At 33.8% G+C, this 26,582-nt stretch overlaps 1 protein-coding gene across 2 annotated transcripts; it reads left to right on the top strand.

Annotated features, from left to right (window-relative positions):
- Positions 1-1,361: 1,361 nt before the first annotated feature.
- Positions 1,362-25,959, top strand: LOC110659449 (uncharacterized). 2 transcript variants are annotated; one of them, XM_021817392.2, is made up of 33 exons: positions 1,365-1,762; positions 9,806-9,867; positions 10,166-10,258; positions 10,826-10,997; positions 12,005-12,120; positions 13,262-13,348; positions 13,444-13,560; positions 13,649-13,712; positions 13,828-13,970; positions 14,860-14,907; positions 15,000-15,068; positions 15,387-15,462; positions 16,370-16,500; positions 17,288-17,347; positions 17,457-17,526; positions 17,632-17,696; positions 17,776-17,837; positions 17,920-18,043; positions 18,124-18,181; positions 18,272-18,384; positions 21,155-21,232; positions 21,330-21,392; positions 21,516-21,611; positions 21,700-21,809; positions 22,436-22,625; positions 23,421-23,535; positions 24,084-24,196; positions 24,277-24,354; positions 24,765-24,830; positions 24,911-25,039; positions 25,141-25,197; positions 25,279-25,359; positions 25,626-25,959. In XM_021817392.2, the coding sequence occupies exons 1-33, from the start codon at positions 1,639-1,641 to the stop codon at positions 25,674-25,676; spliced, it is 3,081 nt and encodes a 1,026-aa protein (XP_021673084.2). In that variant the 5' UTR covers positions 1,365-1,638; the 3' UTR covers positions 25,677-25,959. The 2 variants fall into 2 exon arrangements, 1 of the variants encoding a protein (XP_021673084.2); XR_009142591.1 differs by lacking the exons at positions 24,911-25,039; positions 25,141-25,197; positions 25,279-25,359; positions 25,626-25,959 and having other exon boundaries at positions 1,362-1,762; positions 24,287-24,354; positions 24,765-24,831.
- The last annotated feature ends 623 nt before the right edge of the window (positions 25,960-26,582 follow it).

The raw sequence follows: 26,582 nt of genomic DNA, 5'->3' as shown, positions 1-26,582 counted from the left end.
ATATTTATAAAAAATGATGATATTTTAAAATATTAATTTTTATAAAATATATTTATTTTATTTCGTAAATTTATGTAATAACTATTTTTGTGAAAGAATTATTTTATAAAAAAATTAAATTAATAAAAAAAATTATACTTTACAAAATTTAAAGATATATTATTTTTAAAAAATAATATAATAAATGTTATTTTTAATTAATAATAGTGTTATATATTTTTTATTATATTAATAACAAAAAGTATTATGTTTATATATTTTTAAAATAATATTATTTTCGCATAAATCTAATATATTTTTTATAATTTATAAAAGTAAATATTAATTTATATAAATTTTGAGATAAAATATAAAAAATTTATGAAATTTAAAATTATTTTTTGAATAAAGTAATTTTATTATATTTTAAATAAAGTAATCATGAAAGTTATTATTAATATATATGTATATATAAATAATTCAATAGATATTTTAATTAATTTTATTATAAATTAATTAAAATTTATTATTATAACCTTTAAGAATTTAAATTTTTAATTGAAAATTAATTTAATAGTAATAATTTATATTTATTTAAAAAGTAATTAATTTAAATTAAAAAATAAAAATTATAAATTATTCATACATATTATGCTAGTTAAAGGTAGGGGTGTGTAAACGGTCGGTTCGGTTTCGAACCGAACCGAACCGATAAAATCGAAAATAAAAATTTTAAAAACCGAACTGAACCGATTGATAAGAGAAAACAAAATCGAATCGAACCGATAAATATCGATTCGGTTCGGTTTTAAACCGATCAAAACGAAATTTATAAAATTTCATATTTTTAACATTAAATCTAAATAATAAAAACATAAAAACAAAAAAAATTAGAAATCAAAACTCAAAAATCTTAAGGTTCGGTTCGGTTTTCTTTGATTTCAGTTCGGTTCGATTCAATTTAGTTCTATTTTTTTATTTCCTATATATATTAATAATTTCAGTTCGGTTCATTTTTTTTGATTTTTTTATAAAAATAACTGAACCGAACCAATTAACTCGAAATTATCAAAATTATAAACCGAACTGAATCAATTAAATTTTAAAATCGAATCGATTGAATTGAATTAATCAGTTCGGTTTGATTTTTCAGTTTAAACCGAAAACTGCTCTCCAAAGGTATATTCATGATCTCATAGAGTTATTAATGATCTCATAGAGTTATTCTTTAATCTCTTATATATATATATATATATATATATATATATATATTATTTTAAAAGCAATTTAAGTTATCATGAAAGCGGGGGTAAGAAAAAAAAATTATCATGAAAGCCATATTTCATTTAACTAATTAATTAATAATTTAATTCGTCTGTGTAAGTGTGGGGTTTTAGAACCACTGTGGCAAAACAATACCCTAGAACCATAGGCCAAAGCACCGCCAACCCAAATTCTCCTTCTACCGCTGCCTTCTGTCTCTGTCTCTTCCTCATATAAATGCTCACCCTGCTTCCAGAACCTGTCGTCTCTATCTTTCCCTTTCTGCGCTAAAACCCTCTTTTTAGAGCTGGGAGGGAATTTCAAAAGCAATTCAAAGGAACCCATAAAATCGTTCTGATTTCTAAACCCCAACAGATAGCTTAGTTTTGGAAATTCATGGCAAACATACTTGATCAAGATCAGCAATGGCTTCTCAACTGCTTGACTGCCACTCTTGACCCTAACCAGGAAGTTCGTTCTTTCGCTGAAGCTTCACTCAATCAGGCCTCTCTTCAACCAGGTTCCTTCCTTAATCCTTTCTTTCTTTTAAATCATTCTTTTTCGTTTTCCCATTTTCTGCTTTGAGATTTTCTTTTGTTATCATATCATATCGGACATTGTATCTGTAGATGTATTCTATTGTATTTTGAAGTGACGCTTTTATTTGTGGGTTTGGTTTTGAGGAAAATTGAGTCTATGGCCACGTTGTAATGTGCAAAGTGAGCGAATATAATTTGAAATGATCTTGGATTTGGAGGTATAGCTCATTTGTTGAAATTTACTTGGGAGTTTTTCTTTTTGTTTGGAGCTTAGAATGCTTGTCAAATTGGCTATTGTTCTACATTGGCTCAGTTTTAGATGGTCAACTTTATATCCACATTTGTAAGCAGGAAAAATGGGATAGTTCAATCTACGAAAAAACAACATACAAATGGGCAACGCATATTGAGATTAGTTTTAAACTCAGATATATGGATGCTGTGTACTGTAGGTTGTAATGTAGAATATAACAGGTTAAGCATGTTGATAAGGTGAAAAACGAAAAAAAGAGGATGATTAGGGGGCTTGGGTGGCATTGAAACAGAAATGTTGGAAAAGCCAGAGAGGTAGGAGAAATTTAGGTTGGAAAACTGCACCTACATTTTTAATGCAGTGTTTATGGTTGGCACATTAATAGAGCTTTTATTGGCAATGAAAAAGAAGTAGACACGAAATAAAGTGGGGTCTTTTCTGAGAACTTTTGTTCTTATGGTTTCTAGGGATGCTTTCTTCCCTAATTCTTGTGCTTAGAAGATTGTTAGGCATTTTAAACTTTTATGTGGTAGTGTTATATTACACATTTGCTATAGGCTTTTCCTTTATGTACATTTGGTGTTTGTAGTATTCTCCTTCCACCCTAGACAATAAAGAGAGAAGAAGATGAAGATGGCATCAATCAAGTAGAAAGGACATATTTCTCAGTTGGTTGAATTAGGTGCAACATGGACCTATTAGTGCATATTTAAGGAATATATATTTTTTTTCAATCTGAATGGTCTAAGAGAACATGATTAAGTGTGAGAATGAAGTCTGGTAGAGAAGGTGGAATGAAAAGAAAGCAAAAGATTGGACTAAGATACCTTGGAAAGACAGGACAGCCTATTATTCATATAATTAAAGTTATGACATAGCTGAATTAATGAATAGGAGGAGTTCTAAATATCTTGGCTGATTATGGTAAAAGGACATGCCTTTTTTCATAAGACATAGATATATTATTAATTTCCATTACAGCAAGATATCACACAATCTCTGTCCAAGCTCACCAGTAATTGCCTTTCATTGCAAGATATCTTTGCCTTGACTCCACTATGCTTGAGGGAGCTATAACTTTCTTTGATTATATGACTTTAGCTTAAGAGAATCATGTCCCAGCTTTCATTTTTAGATCTTATTGCAGTATAATATATTAGTCAGCATTTTAAGAATCCTTCCCCCTTCCCTTTTTGATCAACATTAAGAGTGAATTTCAAGTTGTTGGTTATAATGCTTTCTTGTGTGGAAACTGGAAAGTAGTAGTAGCATTGATTAGGTTTAAAATTTGAATTAAAGCTGATTAAAGTGAGAAAAGAGCTACAGAAGGGAAATTGGTGGCAGATTTTGAAGCGGCAAACAGTGTCTGAGCTTGGTAGAGTAAGGATTTAAAAAAAAAAAAAAAAAACTCAAACCAAAAACAAGAAAAAGGAACTGTGATTGATTGTATTATAATAACTCAAAGCTTTTGACAGTACTCAATACAATACAACCATTAGAGAATACAGCTCCATTAAGAGTTCATAAACTGAAAAAGAAAACGAAGGTAGGAAATGACTGATAATCCAACCCCCAGGAATCTTCCCCTGCAGAGAACAATTCTGCCCAAATTACCCAATCATTCCACACCCTCTTTATTCAATATTTGTCCTTCCTTATATGCTGCTCTCCTCTAAATTTACTGTAACTACCTCCAGCCACGTGTTGCTCCCTCCATAATTCTCTCAAACAATCATTAGCACCTGTGTTGCCTTTCCTTGTCTTTTTCTGCCCTCTTCCTTCTAGAATAAACTTTGAATGACCTTGAGCCTGTGGAAACAATAGCAACAGGGCCTGCAACATTAGCATCTCTATCATTACCGCCCTGTTGAGAATTAGCCTTGTCCTCAAGGTTGAAATGAGGAAATTGACTGCTAATATCAAATTCATCCGCCCAAGTTGCCTTGTCCATGGATTGCCCTTTCCAACAAACTGATACTTGTGACACAATCTGCTGATTACGATTGATCTGACGTCTATGAAATATTGTTTCTGGTTCCACCATGGGCCCCTTTCCTTCCTCTATATTGATAGGCAGATCTGATATGACTGGATGATCTCTAATGGCTCTTTTGAGTTGTGAAACATGAAAGACCGGATGTATTTTTGAAGAATTAGGCAGCTTTAATTTATAAGCAACAGCTCCAATTTTTCCCAACACCTCAAATGGCCCAAAATACCTAGCAGCCAACTTAGGATAGATGCAAGAAGCCACCGATTGCTGCCTATATGGCCTTAGTTTCAAAAAAACCTTATCTTCAACTGAGAATTGCACATCCCTCCTATGCTTGTTAGCATATTTCACAATTAATTGCTGTGCTCCCTGCAGATTATATGTAAGTTGCCTTAAAATTTCATCATGGTCCTGCAGGGTTTGAGCCTCTGATTCTACCAGAGTATTCCTTGGCAAATACCTTTGTAACACTAGGGGTTGTCTTCCATACACCAATTCAAATGGTGGAAATTGGTATTGTGCTAATATTCAGCCCAACATAACTACTTAGACCACTGTTTAGGTTGTTTAGATGAGAAACAACGAAGGTAAGACTCTAAACAACGATTTAACACTTCAGTGGATGGTAAGTTGTGCTAAACTTCAATTGAATCCCTTGCAATCGAAACAACTCACCCTGAAAATTACAAAGAAAAAGAGGATCTCTATCACTTACCAAAGTTCTTGGAATACCATGTAGTTTCACCACTTCTCTTGTAAAATTTTTAGCAACTGATTTTGTAGTAAACAGATGGTGAAGGGGAATGAAATGCCCAAACTTTGAGAGTCTATCCACAACCACTAATATGCAATCCACTCCATATGACCGAGGCAAACCTGTTATAAAATCCAATGCTACATCTTGTCATCTTCCCAAATTTGTTTCGGTATTGGAAGAGGTTGGAGTAACCACGTTGGAAATTGCGCATCGTATTTGTTCTTTTGACAAACCAAAGGTGCTGCAACATACTTTTGAATTGTTCTCATCATCCCTTTCCAATAGAAATTTGATGCCATCTTGCGGTAGGTTTGGTAAGCTCCAGAGTGACCACCAAAAGGTGTGTCATGGAATTCCGAATTAATTTAGGAATCCATTTAGATGCTGAAGGAAGAACCAACCTGTCCTTGAAATATAACTTATCATGGATAATAGAAAAATTGGAATACAATTTAGTGCCACTTTTCAAATCTGCAATAATACCTCCCAATAAAACATCAGCTGCCACCCCTTTTGCAATCTCATCCCAATCAGCCCAATGAGGAATATATTGCACTTGCAACTCCATTTCTTCATCCTTGCGCCATAGAGCATCCACTACCTTATTGCTAGAACCCGATTTATATTCTACCAAGAAGTGATAGCCTATAAGTTTAGAAAGCCAATATTGTTGAGCGAGAGTACTTGCTTACTGGAGCAAAAGATGCTTAAGACTTCTATGATCAGTCCTCACAATGAATTTTTGGCCAATTAAATAGGGTTGCCAATGCTTAATTGCTAACACTAAATCCATCAATTCCCTTTCATAAGTTGAGCGCATAGTGGATTTATTAGAGCCATCAATTCCCTCTCATAAGTTGAGCACATAGTGGATTTATTAGAAATAGCTTTACTGAAGAAAGCAATAGGCTTTTTCTGTTGCACGATAACTGGCCTCACGCCACTTCCTGAAGCATCACACTCGATGGTGAAAAGCATAGAAAAATTTGGCATAGTTAGCATTGGAGAAGAAACTACAGCTTTTTTTAATGCATCAAAAGAGTTTTGAGCATTAGAATTCCAACGAAATGAACCGTGGTTCTCTTTCTTAAGCACTGCAGTTAAAGGTTGAGCCAATTGACCATAATTGAAAATGAACCTCCTATAATATCCCGTCAGACCCAAGAATCCTCTCATTGCCTTGACTTTCTTTGGTGTTGGCCATTTGAGAATGCTAGATATCTTGGTAGGATCCATCTCCACACCATTAATTGAGATCACATGGCCAAGACACTCGATCGAAGTTTGCCCCAAAGAACATTTTTTCCTGTTTACTTGCAAATGATTTTGTCTTAACAACTCAAGAACTATTCTCAGATGCTCTAAGTGTGAATTCCAATCCTGACTGTAGATTAGGATATCATCAAAGAAAACCAGCACAAATTTCCTTAAATAAGCTTGAAATATGCCATTCATCACTGCTTGAAAAGTAGCTGACGCATTCATTAGACCAAAATGCATTACTACAAATTCGTAATGGCCAGAATGTGTCTGAAAAGCTGTTTTATGAACATCTGGGGCTGCCACTCTTATCTGATGATACCTCGATTTCAACTCAAGCTTGGAGAAATAACAAGCTCCATGAAATTCATCCAACAATTCTTTTATTACCGGAATTGGATACTTTTTAGGAATAGTAACTTTATTGAGCTCCCGATAATCTACACCAAAATGCCAGCTACCATCCTTCTTCTTAACTAACAGAACAGGGCTAGAAAATGGACTGCTGCTTGGCCGAATCACTCTAGCTATAAGCATCTCAGAGACAAGCTTCTCAATTTCATCTTTTTGTATATAACCATATCTATAGGGATTAGGTATGGACAGATGCAGGACCTACCCTTGGTTGCAGTGGTATTTGATGGTCAGCTTGTCAAATTAGAGGTAAGGACTGTATCTCAGCAAAGACATCAGCAAATTGATGCCAAACACTCTGCAAAGCACCCTTTTGATCATTATCTAGTTCATCCCTTGTCCTATTAAATTCTAAATCTGATTCCACTGGCCATAACATTACTGAAAACATCACATCATCAGTTTTGTGTAAAGAACGCATAGAAATTGGTAATCGGTGCAAAGAAGGATCTCCCTATAGCAAGATGGTTTGATTATTGACATAAAATTGCTATGTCATTTTGCTCCAATTGGCATGCATATCACCAAGGGTTTGCAATCAAGCTATTCCTAGAATAATATCAACCCCACCCAGTGGAAATACATAACAATCTGCATGTATGTTGAAATTAGGAAAATTCAACTCAATTTGTTTGCACAAACCCATTGAAGAAATCTTACAGCCATCACCCAATTTGACATTGAAAGAGGGAGTTGGAAAAATAGGTAGATTGAGTTGTTGTACCAACTGGGTAGATATAAAATTGTGGCTAGCACCACTGTCCACCATGACTACTACAGGATGCCCAACAATGTTCGCTTGGAACTTCATGGTTCTTGGCTGTTGTATTCCTCCAACTGAATATAATGGCAACTCCAAGCGAGAGAAATGAGCTTCATCCAACTCTTTTGTAGTACTCATTCCACTAATATCCTCCATTTTGGCAAATTCCCTTTCTTTAGTAACAAATTCATATTCTCCACCAATAAGAGCCTGTAATCACTTGTTAGGACACTCATGTAGAGGTGTATATGGTTGTTTGCACCTAAAACAGAGTCCCTTTGCTCTGAGTTCCTGGTACTCTTGGTGCAAGTATTGTCGAGGACCTCTATTTTTAGGTTGTGGCATCGTTGTTTTCAGGGGATGTGCTGGTAATGTTAACGGCTTGTTTGGAAAAGTGATACTTTTATTAGGTGACTTATTAGAAGACCCATCTTTTTTTGGGCGATAAGAAGGCCCAGAAAAAATTCTTTGAACATTAGTGTTGGAATATTTTGGCCTAGACCCATGAGAGTAAGCTGTCATTCCTGTTCCTTCACCCTGTATATTTTTCGCCCTACCTCTAGAGAAATGCCAGTGTTCTCGTTCTACCTCTCTAGCTAGCTGCATTGTGAGACACAAATCCACCATATCATAAGACCTCAACCTCACCCTGATATCTTCTTTTAATCCACTCACAAAATACCCAAACATTGCTTACCTGACATATCTGGGACTTGAGAAGCTCTTGCGACAAATTCATCAGCATATTCAGCAACAATGCCTGTTTAATGTGGTCATATGCTCATACAGGTTTTTAGCGAGGTCATCACCATAACGTTGCACTAATTCTTCCTATAATTGTTCCCAAGTCATGAATCTCGAAATATTGTTCAGTTCTAGCAAGCCAACCCACTGGGTCATTTCCATCAAAGGATGGCACATCCACCTTCTTAGCCACAGTGCCAGCATCTTCAAACAAGAAGGTTCTAGCAGTAGGCTTTGCAATAGAAGTATCTCTTTGTGGTGTTGTCTCAAGCAATGGATTTGAAGCTTCCTCTACCTCTATCGTTGTTTTTGTCTTATCCATTGCCGCTATCATATTTTCTAATCTACTGAATCTTTGCTTTTGGTCTAAGTGCATGGTAGCTGTAGCTTCTTCAATGGTACCCACTTTCCTCTCTACCCGTTCCATTCTTCCCTCCATTCTAGTTTTGGGCGGGAGGTTGGACCGAATTGGTAGAGTAAGGATTATAAAAACAAAAAAACAGAACTCAAAACAAAAACAATAAAAAGGAACTGTGATTGATTGTATTATAATAACTCAAAGCTTTTGACAGTACTCAATACAATACAACCATTAGAGAATACAGCTCTATTAAGAGTTCATAAACTGAAAAAGAAAATGAAGATAGCAAATGGCTGATAATCCAACCCCCAGGAATCTTCCCGTGCAGAGAACAATTCTGCCCAAAATTACCCAATCATCTTTGTTCAATATTAGTCCTTCCTTATATGCTGCTCTCTTCCAGATTTGCTGTAACTACCTCCAGCCACGTGTTGCTTCCTGCATAATTCTCTCCAACAGTCGTTAGCACCTGTGCTGCACCTTCCTTGTCTTTTTCTGTCCTCTTCCTTCTAGAATAAACTTTGGATGAGCTTGAGCCTTTGGAAACAATAGCACCAGGGCCTGCAACATTAGCATCTCTATCAGAGCTACTGTAGCAGCAATGGGGAAAGAAAGAGTAGAACAGAGGAAAGTGGGCTCATGGGCCCTCCAAATTAAAATATTTGAATTTGCATTATCAAAAATCTAAGAAACTAGCTAGCTAGCTACATATGTGTTCATAAAGATTTAATAATCTAGGATTAGGAATTCCTACATAGGAAGGTTCAAACCCAGTAATAAATAGTAAGCAAACTACTTTTGAGATATTCATTTTGAAAGCAAAAATTTCTAAATAGGAATAAAACCCTGAACTTTCTAAATAGAGAAATTTACAACAAAATCTGAAGTTTCTTTTCTCTTGGAAAGGAAATGCACCATTTATAATATTTAAAACTGGTAAAACACTGTGGTCAGTAGATGCTTTCTTTAAAAACAAGAGTCAATCAGTCGCCATTTTATATGGAATTATAGATTACATATGGTCATAGGCTTACATTTTATGTTCGCAGGAACCTTATACATTGTTGCTTTTTAAGTGCTGGAAGAGTTTTGGACTTGGAGGGACATCTACTTTTGTATGGGAATAATAAAAAATTTTTCAGTAATCCCTCTCGCTATTTTTAGACTGTGCAGATGAAAAGGAATTAGAGATCATTTGAGGGAGAGGAATTCCCTCCACCCATGCTTAAGACACGTAGCTGTTAGTTTCATGCTTATAATCTACTGGTCATCTGTATTTTATGGATAAACACGCTGTGATAGGCTTAATTGATCTTTTGGCATGTAAACAATTCATCTGTTTGTTCATAGGTTGTCTACTAGGGTCATCTTGCATCTTTGTTATGCTTTTGCACATCATGTCACTCCCAGTACCCTTTAGTTGAATTTTTTCCCCCTTCCTATAATTGAAAAAATTACAGTCACTTATTTTTCCTGAAGGTTTTGGAGGGGCACTATCCAAGGTTGCTGCAAACAGGGAGCTTTCTTTGGGATTGCGACAGATATCCTTTTTAATTACTGCCATCTGTTATATTGTGCTGCTTTATTTATTATAAAAATCTTCTCTTGTTTCTCCTTCTTGTTCATATAATTGCCTTCCAGCAATATATAGTGATGTACGTTTTATCTTATTAGATGAAAAGGGCCATCTTTTTCTTTAGTGGCATCTTACTGTCCTTTTGTTCCCTCACTCTTTTAATCTACTAAATTCACAAATTGCTTGTTTTCCACTAGTAAATAATTCCATATGTAGCATAAGTGAAGAATGTTTATTTCTTGTGAGATTTAACATATTATCACTTAGCAGCTGTTCTTCTAAAGCAATTCATCAAGAAACACTGGCAAGAAGGTGAGGACTCTTTTGAACATCCTGCTGTGTCAAATGAAGAAAAGGTACCTATGATCCCTTTTTCCCCCTCTCCTTTTCCTCTTTATGAAAAGTGCATATAAGACATTTTCTTCAAACCATATCCTCTTAATAAAAAAATGCAGCCTTCTTTTTCTCCCCCTCTTGTTTTGTGAGGCCAAAAATTATGCCTTCGACTGCATCACTCAATGATATTACCTGTCGTTATTTGACCATCTTGATGCACAGGATTTCAAATAACAATATTGGTTGTGATACTATATTAGTTTTGGTGTCATGTTATTGGGCCGTGCTAACATGAATTCTTTATAGAAGTCCATAAATGTCTTAAATCAGTTAAATCCCCTTCCCCCTTTCCCTGAGTTTTAAAGAAAGGAAATATTTAAAGTCTGGAAATTTTAATGGTTTACTGAAAATGAGTTCTTTTAGATAGGTGCTGAAGACAGTTTCAGCTGAAATAACTTGTAGTTTGCTTGTGCTTTTTTACTTTTGTTTTTTTAAATCTTTTTTAGCTTCATTTTCGCTTCAATTTAGGTCTTTGTATTCATTATAAATTGTAACCTCTCATATGTGGATCATTGTTGTGTTATCAGGAGGTTATACGCAGACTTCTTTTAGCTTCATTGGATGATTCTTACAGAAAAATCTGCACAGCAATTAGTATGGCTATAGCATCAGTTGCTATGTATGACTGGCCTGAGGGTTGGCCTGACCTATTGCCTTCCCTTTTGAAGTTGATTACTGATCAAACCAATATGAATAGAGGTAAGCCTTTGGGATATTTATTTTCAGTTGAATCTTTGTCTTTTTCTTTCTTCATCTTCTTTTTAATAAATCAAAAGAATTTAGTTTAATACACCACTTCAGCAGGATATGAATGCCACAATGGAAGCAAGCAATACACTATAAAGAATACAAGTTCACCAAAACTAGGACTTAAAGCTCCAGGCCTAGAAATGCTAAACTAGAACCTTTGAATAGGTATAATACAAAGAAACAATTTATATAAAGTAGTTGTTAGCAGGGACTCTGCACCAACTATGAAACTTATAGAAGAAGCATATCATCCCTTGCTTTGAGCCAAAAAGAAAAGTTATCCCATGAAATAATTGTCTTATCTTCTTCTAGCATCTCTTGAACCAATTAAAAGAAGTCTGTCATCATCCACAATAGTTTTAAGAACTTTTTCCGAACTTAGACATACTCGGTTAACAAAGCCTGATATTTTAAGTACCCCGAATGTGATTGTTGTGTTCTTATGTGAATTTCAGGTCAATTCCAGGATAGGAAAAGAATTATCCTTTAAGCTCCTCATTTTCAACCAAATTACTAATTCCTGGATCTTTGGATTTGTCGTGATCATATTTAACCATTAAGCTTTTCCAAATTTCATTGGAGAAAGAATAGCTGAAAAAGAGAGAATGTTTAGTCTCTGTTGCATGATTGCAAAAGAAAAAGAGGTTGAGGATATATATTTCTACACTATTTGATCTTTCCTCAAAAGTTTCTTGAAGTATTAATGAAAGAGATGAACATATGTTTTGAATTAAAGAACTGAATCATACCAACGTTTATCAAATTACAATAGCAAATTTTGCCTTGTGAATCCCAACCAGTCTTCAGATCAGAATTTCAAATTCCTGCTTGTGTTTTCTTGTTATTGTGGGTATTACTTGCTGGATCTCAGTTTTTTTCATGTTCCATTTGATTAGGTGTTTAATGAGTCCTGCTTCAATTTAGATGAAACATGATAATTGTATTGAAATTTGTAGTACATGGAGCTCTAAGGTGCTTGGCTCTTCTTTCTGGAGACTTGGATGATACAATGGTGCCAACACTAGTCCCTGTTTTGTTTCCATGCTTGCACACAATTGTATCTTCCCCTCAGGTTGGCATTTGGTTTATTATTTAGATTTTTACTGGTACTAAGATGGCTTTTGTTTGTTATTTCATTATCTTGTTTCTAATTTGATTGTTTAGTTATAATTTGTGGAAGGTGAGTTAACTATGTGTGGGCGTTTTCATGAGTCATGAGTGTAAATATGAGAGGTTATCCCCATGAATCTGCCTTTTGCTTTTCTGGTAGGTGACTATGGCATTGGGCTTGGCCAATGTGAATGGTTAATGGCATTGCGTTTTTGTGAGTGACACATTAGTAAAAAATATATATTTTTATTACATTTCAAAATCATATATTAAAATTTAAATTATAAGATTGAAGTGAAAGGCAAATATATTTCACATAAACATGGTTTTAGTACATTTTTAATAATATTCATCACATACTTAAATGTGAAAGTCTAGCCTCTCTAGCCCGTCATATTTTTTTTAGCCCATCATATTTTTCAATCAAATAGAATTCAGTAACTATATCCTTTAAAAGGGTTCATAATAATCTAATAATCTACCATATAGATGGCATGTGCAAAAAATGATCTAATGTGACAAAAAAAAAAATGTTTCTTACTTGCCGTGTGCAAATCCCTACACGTATGGATGTGTGTTATGTTGGAGAGTTGTTAGACATAGACACTTGTGCAAAAATATGCCTCATAGCAAACGAGTAATAACTTTGAAGATGAAAAACATATAATGTTGTCCAAAATAAGTGAATAATCATGTCAAATATCTTTGATTTCTATGACTGAGTAGTATAGCAATTTAGAACTGAAAAGAAGAAAAGAAAGAGAAAACACTTTGACAAAAGTTCTTGGAGAACTCTGGTTACTAAGGTGAATTAGTTGGCTATGAGCAAAATGCTCTAGGAGGAGTAAAGATCTTGCACATTCTTCACACAATTTGAGAAGACACAATTAACTTTCTATTTTCTCTCACAAATTCCTTATAGTTTATTTTTTATATTTTTTATTTTTTTGATCTTATAGTTTGGATTGTGAATGAATCCAGAGCATTGAACATCTGATACATAGCTTTTGTTAATCTCTTCTTAAGTTTTTTGTTTTTTGGCAGATAAACTAATGCTACAATCCTTCACTTTTGCTGTTACTTTCTTGACATTGTTGGAGCAGATATATGACAACTATTTGCGCACAAAGGCTCTTTCAATAGTTTATTCTTGCACATCCATGCTTGGGGCTATGAGTGGTGTGTATAAGGTATATTCTTCACAACTCATCTTGTTTCTGCATGGTTCTGGAGTGTGGTTCACTTTAGTTTCTTCTATTATCGAAAGATCTAATACATCCTTCAGACAGAAACCAGTGCACTGATGACAACGATGCTTAAACCATTGATGGATCAGTTCTCTATGATCTTAGGACAGTCTGTGCAACCTGAAGATCCTGATGACTGGAGCCTGAGAATGGGGGTTAGCTTGGTCTTTTGATCTAATTTATGTTATCTTGGTTATTGAATGGAATAAGTGCTCCAATGGTTTTTATTGCTTTGTTTATTAGGTTTTAAAGTGCTTAAATCAGTTTGTTCAGAATTTCCCCAGCCTTACTGAAAGTGAATTCGTGGGTAGGTTTGTCACTTTTGTATTAACCTATAAACTGATACCTCAATTGTTTAGAAGTTTTCTGTTTGGTAATTTTAGTTTCAGAGTTTGCCCCTTTAACAGTCCATGTTTTTGCAGTTGTTGTGGGACCTTTGTGGCAAACATTTGTAACGTCTCTAAGAGTATACATGCGGTCATCAGTTGAAGGTACAGAAGATCCCTATGAGGGTAGATATGATTCTGATGGTGTGGAGATAACTCTTGATTCATTTGTCATCCAGGTAATAATATTCCTGGCATTTTTTTTATCACATCTTTTTGTTAAATAGCAAATAAAAAGTATCAATCACATCATTAATTTTCTTAGTTGGTTTCATGTTATCTGCTATGATATTTATAGTATTATTTGATCGTTTGATTCACTCAAATTTTTTCTTAATGCAACATTAGTTGTAGAATGTATATAAGAAGATTCATCACAAATATATTTCTTCCTGCTGCTTCATCTTTTCATTTCTTCTTGTGTATGTCTAAATGTTTCTATTTTTTCATTTTCCCTTACAATTTCTTATAAGCATTTGTTTGCTATATGGCTTCCTTGTAATTTGAGCTATAATATTTGCCCCAGAGCTAGGAGATTTGGACAGGCAACCTTTCTAAGACATACTACAATTATCATTAACTAAGCATTTAATTTCATATAATGAGTTATTTTATGCAAATGTAGAACAGTTTGGGCTAGTTTTTAAAATTTAGTAAATGTTACTTCAATGAAATAGATGCTAGAGCAAATAAGTAATCATTTTGGTTAACCTGAACCCCAAAAATAGTGGTTAGATCATAAGCAATTATGATTTGATTTCTTTCAAAAGCTTGAACTATCTCAGAGTAGATAGAAAACAAATGTATAGTTATCGTGTTCATAGGAGTATGTTTTCTCTAACTGTGCATTCTTTTTTTCAATTTGATGCTGGAAAAGTAGATTGGAAGTAGAGCATTTTTTGTTAAATGGAGTATGTTCTTTAGACATATGATATTCCTGAACACAGAAGCAAATTGAGAATCTGGAACTTTTGTTTGTAAATGTTCCAGGTAAATTGGTAATGCATTTGCATATATTGTGTTTTGGTTTCTTAAAATAATTGATTTCTTAATGTTTTGTACTTGCAGCTTTTTGAGTTTTTGTCGACTGTTGTGGGCAGTGCAAAACTAATGAAGGTTCAAATAAAATCTTTTATTTCTGTTTCTACTCATAGTTTTCATTTTACCTCAAATGTTGTATTTAGATCTATGAAACTTGTTTTATGTAGGTTGTTGGGAATAATATTAAGGAGTTGGTTTATTACACCATTGCTTTTCTGCAAATGACAGAACAACAGGTATTACACATTTTAAGGTCCTGTTTTCTTTTTCTACCCTTTTATGTGTATCATACAGTGGTCGTTGTGGAAGAACATCATTTATTTTAGGAGAGATCTATCATGTTAAATACAAAGTCGATGATGAGTCTTGTATTTGTTTCTGAGAAGAACTTTTGGGCTTTCTATGATTTTTTGATCATGCTGAATTTCCTGTCTGTCTATTTATTCAACTTGTTTGAATCTGCAAATATTCTGTTATTTATGGCCTTGAAACTGAGGGTTTTCCTCCCCTTCTTTTTCCGTTGATTGTGTTGGTTCATATGTGATGGTGGGTAGGTTCATACGTGGTCAATGGATGCTAATCAGTTTGTCGCTGATGAGGATGATGTCACTTATAGCTGTCGTGTTTCTGGTAAGCAGCTTTAAGCCTCTTAAATTGTTATTTAGTACTCGTGATGATAAATTGCGAAATTACTAACTGGAAAAATGAGGTTGAATATATCTTTAGTTGCTTAATTTGAAAACAAATTTATGATAGCTATGAAATTTGGAAATGTTAAAGAAGCTGACCAGGAAAATTTTAGAAGTTATGATGAGATTAAGCTTGCTGATAAAACTTGATGTTTGAACGATCAACTATTCTTTGGAAAAAGAAGTAATGTAGTTATTGGGACGTGTACAAACAAGTAATGCCTTTACAAAGTTATTTTTGGTCTTTGGATTTTGATATTTTGTCTATTTCATAGGGATATTTAATATGTTACCTCTTTTATTCTTATATTGAAATATTAGGAGTTGCGAACTGGCTAGGAAGGTCCACAATGATGAATGATCTTTGAAAAAGTGGAATATCTGAATTTATATATCAATATACTTTTACTCGGTCATGTTTTTGAAGCTTAGTTCTCTCTGTTGCTCCAGTTTGCTGATTTTCTTCACGAATTCAATAGCCCAATGAAATGGATTTGCCAATGTCTCTGTCCCAATAGAATGGATTTGGGGATACTGTTCTAGGTTTGGATAATATTAGGAATAATGGAAGAAAGCATAGTGACTTAAGGGTGGAATTGTGTTTTAGATAGTGGGTAGCCAGACCAGTCGAGTATATGCCTTAAATGAAATATTAATCATATACAAAATTTATCTTCTGAAATGCCATAGAATAAGTTAATTGTATTACACAGTTTATTCAATTCTATTCTTTATACACATACGTTAGATTCTTTATCAGCACAGGGATTTGTAATGATAGTTGTGATATATATATATATATAATCTACTAATAATGGAATTTTTTCCCCTCAAACTGCTTCTGGCAGGTGTGCTTCTGCTAGAGGAGGTGGTGAATTCTTTTGGTGGAGAAGGAATGAATGCTATCATAGATGCTGTGAGAGACAGATTCAATGAGTCTCGACAAGAAAAAGCTGCTGGTTCATTAGTTTGGTGGAGGGTAAGTGTAGAAATTTTATTTCTTGATGAAGCATTGATCTTGTAAAAGGGTATAACTGAGGACCTTTAGTTTTGCCCTTGGCACTTCAATTTTTGTCAAGTTTCTCATTTTGACATTATACGATATGTACAATACAGCAGATACAATGTACATTGCGTAGTTTTCTCCTTCTGAGTTTCGAGCATCTCCTTTTGATATTGGATTGTTTTCTCCAATAAGGACATTGCAGCAGCAGCAGTCATTTAGCTACTGCACTTATGGCTTTCAAAAGGAAGTCTTTCATACTTTGCTAGTCCTTGGTCATAAGCTTTGGTCAAACTGTACTTTAAATTTATAGCTCATTGCTCTTATATTGGCGAGACTGCATGAGCATCCTCATTAGCTTCTAGTCATTACCATGACTATTCTGAAAGTTGCTGTATTATGTGAAGTTGTCTCTTGTGGTGAATGTTTTCTCAATCTCCAAATAAACTATCAAAGCATCCTACTGAACTCTTAACAACCTCTCTCTCTCTCTCAATTTTTTTTGTTAATGGCGTAACTGTGTAGTGTTTCTCTATTTTACGCATTCCAGTTATGGTTTTATCTTACACTCAAAGGATTTCTGTGGGTTTTAATAATTAATTATTTATTTTTACGTGATTTTTATTAACAGCTTGGAGAAATTGTTTGTGCCTTGATGCAGAACTTCAATTACAGAGTTCTGATGGAAAAAGTTATATTATGTTGTTCTTTTTTAATTTTTTGTAGTCATCTTAATTCACTTTTGCTTGGTAACATCTGGCAGATGAGGGAGTCTACACTCTTTGCTTTGGCTTCTCTGTCAGAACAATTGCTTGAAGCAGAGGTTTGTATTTTTGACATTATTTCTCTAGTTGTTGGGTTCTAACATGGCTGTTTTTTCTTTGTGTGTAATATGAGATGCTGTTCCCTAAGTGTTCAACTTTTCTTTATAGGCTTCAGGTCTGACAAATATTAGCTTAGGAAACCTTGTAGAGCAAATGATTACTGAAGACATTGGAACAAGTGCTTCTCTATTTCTCTTCTTTTTTTCCACTATTTTCCTTTTGGGAATAGTAACTTTGATATTAATAGGTAGACAATAATTGGTTCTATTGTTATGTTGTGCAGGGGTGCATGAATATCCCTTTCTTTATGCTCGTATTTTCACCTCAGTTGCTAAGTTCTCCACTGTGGTAATTACTGCTATATTTATCTTTCTCTAACATCAAAGTATGTTGAAAAAAATTGTAACTGAATGTCACTATTGTACAGATCAGCCATGGAGTTCTTGAGCATTATCTCTCTGCTGCAATCCAGGCAGTTGGCATGGATGTGTTAGTGAACCTAATGATATTGTGATATTTACCTTTACAATAAAGATTGATATGAATCTTTTGACATTTGTTATCTTAGCAGGCCCCCACCTGTGAAAGTAGGTGCTTGCCGGGCACTTTCCCAACTCCTACCTGAAGCTAACAAAGGAATTATTCAGCCTCATATGATGAGTTTATTTACTTCGCTTACAGATCTTCTTCATCAGGTAGTGATTTGCAAATATGTTGCTGAAATTATAGTTTTTATACTCACTTTTATAAGTTGCTCTATAATTCTGCTTCACAGGCATCTGAAGAAACTTTGCACCTAGTACTTGAAACACTGCAGGCAGCAATTAAGGCAGGTGGGCATGGATATAAATGTGAACCATACTTCTATGGTATCTTCATTTTTTTTTGTTGCCTGACTCACTGTTTGTATTTGCTGATTGTAGCTCATGAAGCATCAGTAGTGGTTGAGTCCATTATCTCTCCTGTAATCCTTCATACATGGGCAGTTCATATTTCTGATCCCTTTATTAGTATTGATGCCATTGAGGTTCTGGAGGTAACACATACCCTTGTCTGTATCTGCTTTCTATTTCTTCCTGTAATAATTTCTTTGCTTTCAATTTTAGGGACCATCTATTCATATTGGATGGATAGGATTGGTGATTGGATTGCAATAAGTTAAATGGGTCATATTTTTGTATATTGTATTATTTTCTTTGGTGGTTGTGTGAAATTTTATGCTTATGTTTATCGTATGTCATTGGAATTGAATTAATATTCAAATGTAAAGACAGAACATGCCTTAAAGCGGGTGGTGAATTCTTAAGTACTTTTTGTGATATTGATGCGATATGTATTCTGAGCCTGTTCTGAAATTATGAGGTGGTTGTTACATTTTGGGAGTAAATTAGTTGGGACTAGGGGTGAGTATTATTCGGTTCAAACCGAATAAACCGAACCGAACCGCCTTAATTCAGTAATTCGGTTCGGTTTTTAAGATAATTCGGTTTGGTTTTATATTATAAAAATTTCTGTTATTTTGGTTCGGTTCGGTTTTGAATCGAAAAAAATCGGTTAAACCCAACTGAACCGAATAGTTTTATTGACTTTTGAATTAATTTATTTTTATGTAGAATTTATGAATTATATGTAATTTTGTATAAATAAATTGTTTAATTTTATTGATTAATGGTTATTAGGTTCAAACCAAGGTTAAAATCAGACCAAATAACTTGAAAATCAAGTCTAAATTAAAAAATAATAAAAAATCAAAACCGATCGGTTTGAAGCGAATCAAACCGAAATAGAGCGGTTCAGTTCGGTTTCTAAAATATGTAATTTGGTTTTTATAATTTGATTCGATTCGATTCGGTTTGAACCGAATGCTCACCCCTAGTTAGGACTTTTTTTTTCTTTTTTTTTTTTTTTGGGGGGGGGGGGTGTGTGTGGTGGTGGGGAGTGCTGGAGAGAGAGAGAGAGAGAGAGGTGGAGAGTAATGTTACATACTGCTTATGGCAATGACTGTTGGTGTTTCATTATTTGTTTAATTATTGATCTTGATCTTGTATATAATTAGAGTTGCTGATGCACTATCAATTAACCTTGCAAACATTAATGAAAGTGCCACCAGAAGTTTCTAAACAAAAACTGCTGAGTTCATGTTTGAATTTCAGCTATGAAACTGGAACTAAGATCAAGGCTTTTTTTTTTTTTTTTTGCAAATAATTTTGTGGAAAAATTTTCCACATTTTCCAGTGTTTGGGGTGTGTAGTATATAAATGGAAAGGGGAAAACTAAACTGTTGATAAGGAAAATGATTTATTGTTTCAAGACACAGTAATTTTTTCGGAATTTTTAAAGCTAAGAAAGGATGTAATTCACAGAAGAAGCAAATATGCACATATTTATTAGTCTGTTGCTGATATCTTTTGTGTTGTACTGGATCACTTTTGGCTGCTGGAACTTTCTTCTTGTTCCTTTTTTTAATTTTAATTTGTGTGTATACTTTTCTCTTTTACAGAAGTTGATTAAAATGAAGTATCCAAACATAGAGTTCTTATTGGAGCAAATCAACTGTTCTCATTGTTTAACTCATTTAATGAAAAATTACTTTTACCAATATATGTATTTCAAATTCTGAGAAAAAATTTATAATTGATTTAGTGTTACAACCAAACAATAAATGTATTCATTTCTTCACAAAATGTTTTGTACAGAATGATTTTCACTGGCAAGCCATTTTCAGCTAAGCAAACCGAGTTTAATCACATAATGTTTGTACAGAAAATGGCTTTCACTGGCAAGCCATTTTCAGCTAATCAGACCTAGTTTCATCGGTTCATTGTTTTCCAGTTCAACTTGTTTATAAATTTTTGAGGCTCTTTTGTTTCAATAATTAAGAAATGATGTGTTTAGTTCTATTATTGTTGGTACAAAATCCTGAAAATAGTAGGATCTAGAAAGTGCAGGGACAAGAAATTAGGACAGTGGCTGGTGCGGTTGTCTTGACATACAACTCACAGCAAACATCAACATAGAGGAATATTTTGTGATTTTCCCTATTCTTTTGTAACAATTATTCATACACAGTGCTAAAATTCTTCCATATCATATTTGTGTTGTGGGGGAAGAGAGGTGGGGGTATGCATGTGTATACAATTTCATCTGTGCAAACATAAAGCTGGTCTTATTTTCTTGCTACTAGTTGCACCTAATTTAATTATATGAACCTGCCTAACTTCACCTTAAAAGCCAGCTTGTATGGGAAAGGCTGCAAACCCCTAAGACTTCCCTTGCTAACCGATGTAGGAAGTATCATTCCCGACCCCCTTAGAATGTATGTTCTCATATAGAGAACTGGGATCATGGCGCATCAACCAGACAAGATGGGGCTTTAATATCAAATGACCTGAACTTGTCTCACTCCACCTTAAAAGTCAGCTTATAAGGGAAGGGATGCAAACTATATACAACACCCAAGACTTTCACTTGCTTACCGATGTGGGATGCATTGTTTAATGTTGCAAATTTGTCCTCTTATTTAGTTTCTTCCCACTCTTTGTTGTTGTTCTGACTTATATAATCAATATTCCTATTCAATGTGATTTGAATCCAAAGAATTTATGGCAATGTTGGGCCTGTCTCCTCATATTTAATATCCTCAAAAGTTGTTAGAAGCAGTTGAAGAAAAAGACAACTTTTCTGGATTGGTCATATCTATGACATGCACGCACACATGACACATTCCCTTAAATTTGATGATTTTTTGCAATTTGATTGTATATTATTCGTTTATCTTATTATTTTCTCTTGAAAATATCCTCCAGGCAATAAAAAATGCTCCTGGCTGTTTTCGTCCATTGGTTTCTCGAATTTTGCCACATATTGGGCCAATCTTAAATAAAGTATGGGCATGAGAATTATGTTTAAGTAAATTTTGTTTCAGTTTCTCAATAATGATTTAAGGGATTGATTCTGATGAATGTTGTTGGTAATTATCAGCCACACCAACAGCCTGATGGACTTGTAGCTGGATCCTTGGATCTGGTAACTATGCTATTAAAGGCAAGTGATCACAAAAAGGTTTTCTTGTTTTTGGTTTTGTATTGATTTTCTTAACCAACTATAAGCAACACCATAATTGTGGTACCTGCTTTGCTAATTACAGTTTATGATAGCATTGTACAGAATGCTCCAAATGACGTAATAAAAGCTGTATATGATGTTTGTTTTGATGCTGTTATACGGATAGTCCTTCAAAGTCAAGATCACAGTGAAATGCAGGTTATTTATATTTCTTAGTTATGCTTTAGTTTTGCATATGTTCAGTAGATAAATGACTTGTTTGTCTTACTGTTACATCATTGATCAGAATGCCACAGAATGTTTGGCTGCTTTTGTATCTAGTGGAAGGCAAGAAATGCTTGCTTGGGCTGCTGATTCTGGATTCACAATGAGAAGTTTGCTTGATGCAGCTTCAAGGTTGGTTATTTACCTATTCTTTAAATATTTTTTTCTGGCATCCAGACTTCAGTGCTTTGGTCCTTGTCAAGAATGGGAAGGGCTAGGATTCTTGGAGTTTGTTTACAGTATCTAGAGGTCATAGTGATGCTTGGCATTTTATTTAAATTATTCACTGCCATAATTTTCCTAAAACCATTCTTGCTGATTAAAATAATGCACTCCAGCTTTGAATATATTCATATGCATCATATTAAACAATTGAAAAATATTGGTTGTTTCTTCTGAAATTATGAAATGTGAATTGAAGCACAAGTTACTGGCATAAAGATGGTGATTTGACTTCTGGCTTTTCTTATTTGGTAAATGTGGAAGGTGTTTTCTCCTTTATACAGAGCATTTCTTCACCTTTTTGTCAGACGCTGGTATATCTAGCCAGCTAGTTGAGAGACATTGATTTGTTTTTTTATGCTATTCGGCATAATGCATGTACAATTTTACATGATAATTGGGACTAAATGGTTTGTGATAATGCCCCATTTAAAACATTATATTGCAAGTGACATATTGTGGGAAATCTTGCAAAATTTTTACTGACAAGTTATTTTAGATTGTAGTTTCTTGATACCAAATTCTGGTAAATGCAGGCTTCTTGACCCTGATCTGGAAAGCTCTGGATCTCTTTTTGTTGGACGATACATTTTGCAACTCATGTTACATTTGCCATTGCAAATGGCGCAGCATGTCCAAGATCTTGTTGCTGCTCTTGCTAGGCGAATGCAAACAGCTCAAATAGCGGGATTGAGAAGCTCCTTGTTACTTATTTTTGCTAGATTGGTACTTGTACTTCAACCATTGGCAGATGCACCACACTAAATGAGGGCTCATTGACCCGTCTTTTTATTATATATATAAAGTGAACCCTCATAAATTTATTTAAACCATTTTTTGTTAAAAGTTCATGATATCGGTTGATGAATAATTGTTTAGTTACTTGTTTATAGAGAGATGTATTTGATAACATTGATAATAATGTAATTCTTTATAGTTTTAGTGTATTAAGAGTGGTCGAGTTCAATTGTAAGATATTAATATTGTATTTTTGATATTTTTTATTAGTATTTTTTATTATTTATTTTATATGTTGATTACAGAAAAAATATTTCTAGACCCGCCACAAACTTCAATGTTCTTTGCTTCATTTCCGGTGAACTTAAAAACTTCTACTGTCAACTGTTTTTGTCAAGTGGAGCAATGCTGGATGATAGTGTTAAATCATCTTTTTTTCAAATTGCAACTCATTTTACTAGTGTGGTCTTCTTGTGCATTAATTGATGAAGCTAGAGACTGAATTTATTTTTGGTGTGAAAATTTCTAACTGGCTATTTAAATAGCAGACATCTCTAGCTGTTTGGATCTTTTTCCCAACTGAATTGACATTGTTTTTACTGCATAAAAATGGCATTCTACGGCCTTTTCTGGCCTACACTTTGTACTTGTCATGCTTGAAACTTGAGAGTTGCTTGTGAAATTTACCTATTTCACTTTTTCGTTTCCTTCTTTCAGCTCTGGGTTATAAGCTTTCATTGTTTGTGGTTTTCATGGATTGATCTCCAATTCTTGAAAATGCAGGTCCATATGAGTGCCCCTAATGTTGAACAGTTCATAGATATGCTGATCAGTATCCCTGCTGCAGGCTATGAAAATTCCTTTGTTTATGTAATGTCAGAATGGACTAAACAACAAGGTCAGTATCTTTCTAGCATACTCTTGCTCAACCAAGTTGGCAATATTATGCTTCTTGTTGTCGCCTTGTGATGCTCTATATACGAAGTTCCTTTGTTTCCTCATATAGAATATTTGTGTTGTTTTAACACACCCTATACCAAGAACTGGCACTGGCCATAGCTGCCTTTGCCGGAATTCAAAATTTCCTTTTGTGAAGACTATTGCAGTGATGTTATTTTGCATGGATGACAATTGATGAATTCTTAACATTCTGTTATTTTTTCTCATATTTTGTTATACATAGTGATCCAACATTTTCGTCAGCATCTCCTTATCTTAGTTCACTCTGGTTTTACCTTGTAGTAGGGATCAAATATTTTGCTGTTATAGTGATTTGCTAAAGATCTTATAAGCAGTGTCTCAGTGCCCACTTTTTCTCTCAGTGCCCACTTTTTCTTCTTTCTTCTTTATTAATCTCATTCTGTTTTGTTATCCTACAATCACTGTTCACCAAGCAGTCAATTGTTAGCTCCAACTTATTTATCTCAAAATCCTTATTGAGCTCAGGGGAGATACAAGGGGCTTATCAAATTAAGGTTTCAACCACTGCTTTGTCCTTGCTGCTATCCACGAGACATGCTGAACTAGGGAAAGTTAATGTACAGGGTCATTTGCTGAAGGTTTGTGTTGATCATTTACTTAAAATAATCATATGTAGGATGTTCTTCATTTGTTCGAGAATTTACTCCTTTTCATGTAGTCTAATGCAGGGATAACTACTCGCTCAAAAGCTAAATTAGCTCCGGATCAGTGGACTGTTGTGCCACTTCCTGAAAAGGTACTTCTAGAATCTAGACTAAATTCAGTCTTGAATCTTTTAGGTGGATGAGTTGTCACTGAGCAGAGGTTATCTTGTGGTAAATGTTGGTAGACAAAACATTCTGCAAGGCCAAATTGGCTAGTGTATGCTTTTTGCTAATTGAACTAGATGGGTAATCTCCCGAAATAAGACAAACTTTTAAAATTAAAGGCAGAAGTAATTGCTTCATTCTGTCTCCCAGTTACCATGTATTGCAAATATGGTTGTTGCTTCCAGAATAGTTTCATGGTTCTTCACATTTTGTGCCTGAGTTCTTACAGCTTGTGTTTTAACAAGGTTTTGTTTCTTTCCAAATTATTCATATTTCGCATCTGAGTTATTTGGAGATAAAAAATGAAAAGGTCTTCTCTTTTCTCATGTGTTTGCAGATACTGGCTTTATTGGCTGATGCATTGATTGAAATCCAAGAGCAAGTGACTGTTGGTGATGATGTGGTAGGCTTCCTTGGCAGATTCCTTTCATATCGGCATAGCTACAGAAAATGGAATAGCTTTGAACCAACTGTTATTTGCAGGAGAGTGACTGGGAAGAAATTCAGGAAGGAGATGTGGAATCTGATAAAAATTTGTTCTCTGCTGCCCGTACATCATGTGGCAGAACCACATATGATCAACTTGAAGCAATGGCAAAAGCTTTTAACGAGGTTGGTTGACACAAAATTCCCCTCCCCTTCCCCCTCTTGTATTTCATACTTTTCCTGCCTCTCACAACGCTAACAAACTATTGTGATACATAAATTTCAAGAATGAAGAGGATGGGGATGATGATGACTTATTCCATGTTGCTGATCCACTGAATGAGGTGGTTTTTCATGCAATATATTTACCTAATAAATATATATAGTAATCTATATGTCTTTAATTCCTTGAATATGCATTACAGATTAATTTGGCAAGTTATCTAGCAGAGTTCTTTGTTAAGTTCTCTCACAGCAACAGAGGGCTGTTTGATCATCTTTGCCAGGTGAACTTGCATTCCCAGTCTTAAGTATTTCAATTCAATAATTAAAGAGAATATCAGTTTGGTAATTAATAGAGTAATAGTCCAGGCCCTTCTTTTTTTGTAAGGTATGCATGGGGATTGTCCTGTAATTACTGTAAGCTATTGTCTATGTATATGCAAGCTTATTACCCTAGACTATTGCTGGGTTTCACCACATATTTCTATAGTAATCTCAGTTTATGATAATGAAATGAATTATAGTTTGTTTCTTTGATTTGGAATTTCAGGGTTTAACACAGGCTCAACAAGATGCCATTCGGACAGTACTAGAACGTTGAGATGTTTATTAGGCGTGCTTGTGACTATGGATTTTTGCTACGTTGGGTGCTATTTGTATTTTCTCGTCTTTATTATTATCATTGGCTTCCTTGAGGGATTGTGGGCAAAGTTATTCCACTGATTGAACAAGAAACTGCTGAGTTGAGTTTGTAAAGCGAAAATGTATTTTTCATTCTCGATTGTATTCTATTTTTTTTTTTTCTTGGAATTATCGATTGTATTTAATTTTTTTTCCCCTGTGAATATAGCAAATTCCATGGACAACTTCAAAAGTTGTGAATATTAATGATGTTTTTCTTAGGCGAATATGGAAAATGTTTTTATGAAAAAAATATATTTTTTATTAAATTTTTTTTTATTATTTGATCACACTTATTTTTACATTAAAAAATAATTTTCTTAATTAAAAAAATATTTTTTATTGATTTATTTTCTTGAGTATTTTAAACATTAAAAAATATAAAAAATATCTTTAAAAAACAAACAGAATCTTAATTATAAAATTGAAGCCATTGCAATAATAAAATATGTATGTTTTATATCAGAAAATAAATTTTAATTTTAAGTAGTTGAAAATTGGAGTATTCACTAATACATTTATAAAAAAAACATACATATAAAACCACTGCCATCACAATGCTCAAGGAGTAGTTGTCACTTCATCATATATATATATATATATATATAATTAAAATATCTTTATCAAATTTCTAATTAAGATAGTATTAAAATGTTATTATTATTTACAATTAACTCTTACTTAACAAATTATTTAAAATAATAATATTAATAATAACATGATTAGTAATTATACTAAATTTTAAAAAAAATTCAAAATATAAAATTATAATCAAAATTCAATATTTATAAAAAGAATTATGTTTGTATATAAAAAAATCAGGGCA

The sequence above is a fragment of the Hevea brasiliensis genome, chromosome 13 (assembly GCF_030052815.1).
Source record: "Hevea brasiliensis isolate MT/VB/25A 57/8 chromosome 13, ASM3005281v1, whole genome shotgun sequence".
Lineage (NCBI taxonomy): Eukaryota > Viridiplantae > Streptophyta > Magnoliopsida > Malpighiales > Euphorbiaceae > Hevea > Hevea brasiliensis.
Note: the sequence above shows the minus strand (reverse complement) of the source record. Positions and strands in the feature narration are given on the sequence as shown.

Coding starts and splice junctions, on each gene's coding strand:
- LOC110659449 (XM_021817392.2), top strand. CDS start 1,639: ATGGCAAACATACTTGATCAAGATCAGCAATGGCTTCTCAACTGCTTG. Junction 9,868..10,165: donor TTTCTTTGGGATTGCGACAG/ATATCCTTTTTA, acceptor ACATATTATCAC/TTAGCAGCTGTTCTTCTAAA. Junction 15,069..15,386: donor TGCAAATGACAGAACAACAG/GTATTACACATT, acceptor GATGGTGGGTAG/GTTCATACGTGGTCAATGGA.